Source organism: Symphodus melops (assembly GCF_947650265.1).
Source record: "Symphodus melops genome assembly, chromosome: 1".
NCBI classification, from domain to species: domain Eukaryota; kingdom Metazoa; phylum Chordata; class Actinopteri; order Labriformes; family Labridae; genus Symphodus; species Symphodus melops.
Window position 1 is genome coordinate 39,155,660 of NC_136691.1, and position 8,739 is coordinate 39,164,398.

At 38.9% G+C, this 8,739-nt stretch overlaps 1 protein-coding gene across 1 annotated transcript in view; it reads right to left on the reverse strand.

Annotated features, from left to right (window-relative positions):
* bin3 (bridging integrator 3) overlaps positions 1 to 7,247 on the reverse strand; it is a 32,135-nt gene extending 24,888 nt beyond the window's left edge. Inside the window, exon 1 of the mRNA XM_079343685.1 lies at positions 7,108 to 7,247. Coding sequence (XP_079199811.1) covers positions 7,108 to 7,115 — 8 coding nt within the window. The 5' untranslated portion in view covers positions 7,116 to 7,247. The remainder of the gene's footprint in view (positions 1 to 7,107) is intronic.
* Between the last annotated feature and the right edge of the window lie 1,492 nt (positions 7,248 to 8,739).

The following is an 8,739-nucleotide window of genomic DNA, read 5'->3' on the forward strand; positions in this document are numbered from 1 at the left end:
TGTCGAGACATGCATCAACCAAACATAGAAGTTTAGAACTTGCATTCCTTCAGACTCGTTCTTGTCATGAGTAGATAATATATTATTCTCCCATTCAATAGGTGTGATTGAGCCCTACGCCACCATCATTTCTTAATGTTTATGAATGGACACCATATTAAGGTAGTGCTGTATCTATAAGCATATGAAGTCTACACACGTCACTCAAACATGCTAATGGAGTATGATGACCGGCTGACTGAAATGAAATACATTTGAATGTATAGCATTTGAAGAATACCTCGACATCCTCTGCGATCTACAATCAGTCAAATGCACGACCTGAACACAAAGTAGTTGCACACTGCTAACAATTGGTCAACATTGTACTATTTAAAGAAAATGTGACTTTGCTATTTTATGATCTTTTCATTGAATGCACTGATGGTGTATCCCGTGTCAACCGATTTGGCTTTTTTAAATTGCTTTACTTTTTTTTTATTCCACAGTCAGTTTCTTTCAACATCGCAACAAAACAATGATTTCCAACAGCTTTTGACGTTTTCTCCCATTTAGTGTCAGAGAAAGTCATTCCATTCATAGCAAAGACCAAGTGGAAGAGTAAAATATAAATGTTCTATACAGCCAGCGATGCTTCATGAAGTATACCTAAATGTTTGGTTTCAATCATCTCTTTTTCTATAAATTGGAAGAAATGACCATGACAGGAGAGACTACACAAATGTAACACTGTTAAGGGGGATTTTCCCTTTACTGTACCAGGATATTTGCTGGGGTAACAAAAAAAAACCCAGAGAGTTGCTTAATTTTATATATTCTAATTATGTCCACAAGGAGCCAAAGGAAAGTGGTCTTTCTCTTCAACTGCTCATGAGAACTGGCAGACACTCAGAGTGAAGTGTGCTTCGAGGAGGGAGAGGGAAAATGTAGCAGGCAACCAGAGGAAAAGAACAAGAAATGGAAGTCACTGTGAGAATCCTTTTGAATGTTTTTCACACAGCATTATTTTTGTTGGGGCTGTCGAATTTAGAAACACTGGTACGTTGGGGACTGTGAACCTACAAGCAGTGTCTGAGATGGCAGAGACCCAACCACAAGACAACCAAAGACAGAAAACGTCTTTCCTATACCGGCTTAAAGCTTAGTGATGACAGGCATGGGCGGTTCTGCTGAATGTGGCCTTTGGATTTATTATCAATATTTTAGACCTTTTGATTTTGCTGTTAACTTAAAGTTTTGACGACTCTACTCTAACATCGAACCTCATGTCTCGGCCTCTAAAGCCCCATTTCTACACAGCTGTCCGGTACGGATCAGTACAGTTTGGTGCGGTTTGGTTCGATTAAGCCTGATCCCTTTTGTGTTTCCACAGCCGTGCCCTATTTGGTAGGCGGCGTGTAAGCCGGATGACGATAGCCGCTACGTCATAGCATCACATGATAGCAGCTAACCGCTAACTAATAAATTAAACAAAAACAAAACAAAAAAACAAAAACGCGACACAAACAAAACCAAGAATGGAAGACATCCAGCAGTTCATCTACTCTGTCACTGGCATGTGACTCTTTATTACAAGAACTCAACTCAATCAAGCTTTGTAAAAAGAAAATGTGTGCTCAAACAGGACATTTGGAAATGTCCTCTTTATGACATCACAAAGGGCAGTAACACCTCCCCCAGGTGAGTGACATTCCTACAGTTCGGTGTTTGTTCTGCCACCTGAGTCTGCCTTTCAACCATAAGCAATTGGGTATAGTGCGGTAGAGCCTGAACCATGAAACAGCCTGTTCTGATCAGGGTTGAAATAGAGGGTTAAGGCGTGACACGGCAGGCAAAAACACCAATTTTTTATGCACTGGTCAATTTTGAGATTTTGGGCTATTTCAGTCCCTGAACATGTAATCTTTCAAACTATCATAAAGAAAATATCAACATTTTTGTGTTTAATACATTTTGTCTGGTCGCAGCGTTAGATTTCTCGTAAATTTGCCCGAAAGTTAGCATTCTAACGGGACGTGCTGGGTGATGACTGCTCTCTCTGCTCTCTCATGCCCGTCATGACTGAGTTAGATGTAAAAGTGACGCGCACGCCACACAGCCGTGGCTGCTCGTTTATTTTGCGCGATAATTGAGCTGCTTGGTTTATTTGATTATTTGTCTGAATTGTGCTGGATCAGAATCAAAACATGCTCCAGAGTTTATATTTAACACTCACAGGGCACTGTGCCACACACAGCCTATAGTCTCTCTTTTCCCCTCTATCCCTCCGTGTCACACAAACACACACCCAAACTCACTCTGCATTGCGCGCATTAGAGCATAATTTTAAATTACCTAAAAACATTCATTTAATATTTTCATAAACCAAATGAAATGAAGTCAAAAATATGGTGAGAATGACTTTGATTGCAATAAATGCACTGTCCAGCTGTGAGTTGCGCTCGTCCACCCCCCCAAGCGCGTACTTCACAAAGCGTCATTCTGTGAGAAACTCTGTGTAACATATTATTATGACATCGTCATAACAGCAGTGTTTCTGTTTTATATAAATGGAGTAAGGATGGATTTATAAATATCGAATAAAGTGCCCTCATTCATTGTGCTGGTCAGTTTTTACTTTTACAGATTCTCTATTTGGTGGCAAAAACAAAGAAAAAAACCTTATGAGTCTGTTTCCAGGACATGTGAGGGGCGTACATATAAACCTAAATATACCTGTAAACACTCATGGGTTACCTTTAGGATCTGTGTGGACATTTAGTCTTCTGATGGACATAAAGCGGACAGAGCTGCACTTCTGCTGCTCATTAGTGTGTCTGTATTTGGGGTTTTCTGTGGTTGTGTATACAGTTGAAGGTCTTATATGGCAATGTTGTTTCATCCAGTTGTTATTGTCCATGTGCTAGACATAGTCAACATTGTTATAATCAATGGACTGACGAGTTGTTTTGCTTGTTAGCAATGTTTTCCTTTAGAAATGTGTGAACTTTTACAATGTAAATATTTAAACGCTGTTTCCTCAAAATGAGTTACATATACACCAAACTTTCCAGTCTTGCGCCTAGCTAAATTATGAAGACTTTTACAGAGGGATTTGTGAAAATATTATTCCTAGCATAATTTATGTAATATTTTATTCCAAAAAACATCGAAACATCGAAACAGCGAAAAGCGAATTTTTAAGGCTATTGACAGTATATTCTAGTTTAGAGGATAACAAAAGTAGATATCCATAAATCCCACTGTAATTTTGTTTCCATCTAATATGTCAACAAAATGATTTTTTTTTCAAAATGTATGCAAATGTGCGCATATTTAGTTAGATAGTGCCTAATTTGCATATTTAAACATTAAAATACAAAAACTTGCAACACATTTTTTTCTCATCTTTACTTAAGTAATGAACTGAGAAAGTTTCATGGGGATATCTATTATTTAAAAAAAAAATCCCTATTCACCTGTAGTGTCTCGCCTTAATAGGCATGATTAAATAAAGGATTGATCAGACTTCTTTGAAAGAAAGGTCAGAGACGTGTTTTTGGGACCTCTAAGACGCACTTTAAACGTCTTGAATTAGTGTAATATGTGACCTATAAAAAACTGCTTTTACACATTTGCTGTGATTGTCAGCAATCCATTCAACTTGCATTTACAGAGCTATCTGATCTTTGCTCTAATAGGCTACACGTCACCACCATCCAGTGAGCTCGTAGGCAAGAACAAAGACACAACAGTCTTCTCTATCCAGGACACACATTAGCACCGGCTGGAAGAACCGATGGCTTTTCACAAAAACTGCAAATGTGTACGCCATTAGAGCGATAGTGCATCATTTGACCTTGAATATTCCATGGAGGACAGAGGGCCAGTTGAAGATGTTGGGAAGTTGAATTGTTCAGATGATGACCCAAAAGTCAAGCGTCTTACGTCATAGAAGCAAGTGTGCAGGCCCTAGTGGAATGCATCAGTCAGCAGAGGCCATAAAGGACTCTTTTTACTGACAGAGAACGCCACTCTTGACCTTGTGTTTGGTGGTGGGTGCTTGCAGAAGCATTGCTGGTAAGCTACTGACTGTTTGACTGAAATGAAAGACGCAGTCATTCTTACTTGATTATAGTCTGCAACTAGTGATATGAAGAGAGTACACTAACGTCAGAGATGAACTCAAAGAGCTTGTTATTATGGGCATTATTTTCTTCTCATTTCCTCTCCAACAATTCAAGCACTGAATTTATTGAAACCTTTTTTTTCAAATTGCCAAACACAAGTGCACAATAGAGAACGTGCTAGACACAGCCTCTCATTCAGGAGGGGCATTTCATGGCAAAATGCTATTCGAAAGGAGACAATTCAATAATTTTTCAAAGATTCCCCCCGTCAAACACACAGACTATGGCTGCCAATATTACAAAAAAACAGCTAATATTGCAGCGACTTTGACAGCCCTGTGGCGAGGCTGAGACGGGTAGGCAGAGAACACTTTCCCTCATAAACTTTTCAGACTTAACTGCGTGTGATTCTCATGAGTCTTCTGTGTGTGTGCATCAGGTGTGGACTAGGGCTGTTGTGGTAACCACAAAAATGAATTACCACAATATTAACAAGCCAACCAGAGAGCATGGAGGCCACAGTCACAACTGGACGTACAGTCATCCCACCACACCTCAGGTTAAAATGGAAACAATGGCAACTTCACTGGTACCTAATACAAATATAACTTCGCCCAAATTAAAAAAGAGCTAATTGAGCTGAGAGAATTAGTCAAATCCACCCCCCGCAAAGATCCCTGTGAAATAAGGAAACACATTGAATTTGAGATCTCACCTAGGAATATGTATCTGGCTAAACAAGATTAATTAATGGGGACTTCATTGATTATATTATTTTCTGAACAACAACGCCATAAAACTTAGTGGCAGACACAAACACTCACACCAAGGACAATGGAGAGTTTCCGGTGCTGAAACGAAGCACCGTAACAGCAGCAACAGTTATCAGCCAAATCATCTCTTCTTTAGGCTCTGTACAGTGGCATAGTGACAAGCTTGGTACTTAATGTGAAAACTGGCCTCTCCTATCTCTCTCTCTGATTCTGCTCTCTCTTGCTTTTGATGCATTTTTGATAACAAGCCTCCCCAACAAGGCTCACCCTTTATGACAACACAGTCCCAAGGGACACTTTAAGATGGGAGTTTGGTTGTGTCACACAGAAGAACAATAAGAAGCTGTTTACAAGTCTGTATCGCTGTTTTACATTTAAAATTTGTGCACACAGCTTACAAATCTGAAAATATAATAGGTAAAAGTCACTCTTTAAAATAAATGTGGTTCCAGAAATTATTGCGGACATACCACATTCTGATCCCTGATTCACAAACACATTTTCTGAAAAAATAAAAAACGGGCGGTGCAATACCACATACCGCACTGGTGAGCCACCCTGGAAGTCCTAATGTTAATGTTGAACTAAAGTTTCATTTATTTAAACTGAAAGCCCCAAGGAAACCATTGGCGCCATACAGAGAGGGTTAATGAAGTCACTAAAACAAACTTTTAAACAAACAAAAAACAACAACAACAACAACAACAACAACGACAACAAACAAACCAAACAACATGAATGGAGCTCATAATACTCTTGACTCTGAGTCAAAATTAGAAGACTCCAATGGTCAAAAAAAGACGTCATTGAGTGACTGCTCTCCTTACAGAAAAGGTTTTAGGGAGTCTCCTGAGAGAACATGGGTTGGGTCAGGACCTGGCTCTGATGTCAGCCTGTAAACCAATTGATAAATTGCTATACAGTGTATCATAATGAAACATCACCTCAATAAACAAGTCTGAGGAAACAAATACCCTTTACATGTATTCGTATCAGTTGGCTGAAAATGACAGCACAGCCTTGTTTTCCATTGTTTATTTTCTCAAAGATTTCCCCAGCTGGATGGAAGATCTCCCGTTAACAGCCCTGCCCATTCAGCTAATATCTGAGCAGTTCATCCATGCAGACTATGTCATCTGACCAACTGTTCACACCACCTCTCTCCATTCATTGAACACACAACCATCATCTGTGGCTCTGTAACAAATCACTGCAAAGACTTAATATGTCCAATTATAAAAGGGACAACATTTTATTTATAAATAGAGATGCACAACCCATCTAACAATTATCAAACTCATGTAAGCTACAAAGATAATGCATTCAAACATTAGGATGCCACTTCTGCCTAAACTTTTTTTGATTAACCACCCAGCGCTGTTGGTAACCAACCAACCTACCTACCTACCTGACTGACTGACTGACCTGTGCAATTAAAAATACACTCATACTTATATGAAGATATGTACATGATCTGCGCAGCAAATATATGTGCAATTTAAGGGGTCAATGATGACCTACCAATCTACTTTCTGGTAAGAAAAACACTACCCATCATCCTATCTGGTAACCAGACAACTCCAACCAGACAACAAATGGCCATTTTATCTACACAGAAGTGCAGAAGTGTAGCAACAATCCTCAATTACGTTTCAGAGGCCATGATTATCCTGTAACTGAAGATCAAATCCCTTTAAATGAACTGTTGAAGCACAAACACGATACTCCTTGTCTACAGCTCTTTGTCTTTCTCATGAAACAACATTTGTACATTTACACTGTGCTAGTGAAACGATGTTGTCTGGATGTCAGAGAGTTGTGTTTAATAGTTTATCATTGCAGATTTACCATCCAGCCAAACTTCCTTCAACTTATTTCTGTTGGCACCAAACACTCGTCTAATGGCTGGCACTATTAGCAGCTAACTCGAGTATCAGAGTCTTCAAACCAAGTTCACAACAACTTCCATTTACTGTCCTCTGTTAATAAAGACATGTAACTGAACACCACAAAGGTCATTTAAAAAACAAAAGATTCAGGAGATGGTTATATTAGTTCATCGTGAGTTTAAGCTAGCGCTATCTCCAGTCGGCACACTGTTTGAGAAGCGCTAACCAGGAAATAGCCGGAGCCCATGTCGACAAGCTAGGTCCATATTAATGTTTCCTTTTAATTAAAACTTTTAATGCAGCAATATTGATTAATGATTTGAACAAAATACATACCAGCTCATTTTGAGTGACGTTTTATTCCGGTTTCATTTGGTAACTTTGTTATTTTTCGAGGACCTCATCCCTCAGTCGACAGCCGAGCATGAAACAGGAAGTCGCGAGCTAAGCCGCTCGCGTTTCCTCTGAGGAAGTTTTTTTCCACATAAACAAAACAAGCGACAAAAGCTGACATACGCCTTAATATGTTAACGTGTTTTGATATATGTCCATATATTTTTGTGTTTCTGATTGTGAGAGTATGCATAATTTCGGTTTGTTTTAAGTTAAATGGAGACTAAATGTTATAATAAGGGCGCGAGTGCATTGAGCGCGTGCACGCAGGGAACTAAGTAAACCAAAGGCAAGTGATATTTTTCTTTATTCAAGTACTTACATAGAAATAACAAAACAATTGCATTACAACAAACTTAAGTGCCAAGTAAACAGAGGAGCACAACTCCCCATCACAAGGATATAGTAAAATTCATGTCAATATTCAGCTCATCATGAAGGGACCTTATTATAAGGTAATAAAAACATGAAATAGGCTAAAGACATCCACAACATTTTTAAACAAGACCCCTTGTTTTTTCAAAGAAAAAAAAAAGCTAACAGAACAGCTATCCCAGTGTGTGTTTTCAATTGTTTGTCTTGAATTGTTGTCAGGTTTATCCCATTTCACCCACTGTGACTTTTATTTTCATGCATAATAAAGAAATGAGCACCACCCACATCGTCTGAGGGCAGCACTTTGGAACATTTCCGTGCACATGCAAACATGAGGATATACTGCAAGGAAAAGAAAACACAACACAACAGAAAACAGTAAGTATCGACTTCATCTGAACACCATGGTGTCACGGTTGAAGACCACAAAATCCCTGAAGCCAACCTGTAGTCCATAAATTGACATGAGTAGCCTATGATATCTATGCATTATTGTAATCTCTTTAAACGTGAGGTGTTTAAAATAAAGGGTTGTTAATTTTCAGGAATGATCTGGAGCCTTTTGCCCTGACCAAGGCTAACTTCCCAGAGACTAAATCAAACAGTTCAACACAAACATAAGCACAAGGCTGCCTTCAACTGCTAGCTGACTGAGGTCACATTTATGATTTGTTGCTATTGTGGAGATCTCCTCACTTATTGTTTTTGATCAGCCAACCCTGCAACCCAGTTTGGCACAAAGATGGCTGCTGATGTTGGCTCACATCCAACATGGAGCACAGTATGAGGATGAGGCAAATTCTGATTTCAGAGCATTTAGCCGCCCACTTTTTGACAATAAAACAGAAAAAAATTACATCAATTATTTTTGGAGAAGTACAAATAAGAGGGGGCTGTTTCTGAGTTTGTTTAACATCGACATATATCTTTAACATTCACACTTTACACAGAATGGGTATTGTGCAGACAAACAAAATGCAACCTGTTATGTTGTTCAACCACCAAACTATATTGAGGGATTGGGATCATATAAATTTTACAAAATCTATCGGTTCTTTACAAAAGTGTCAAATAACAAGAGTGGCAAGCACAGTGAGAAGACACGCTGATGAAATATTGAGTTTGCAAAGTTGTAATTACATGGCTTCATTTAGATGCGGAGACAGTTTGGTGTAGTCTCCGTCTGACTCTGCAGCTTTC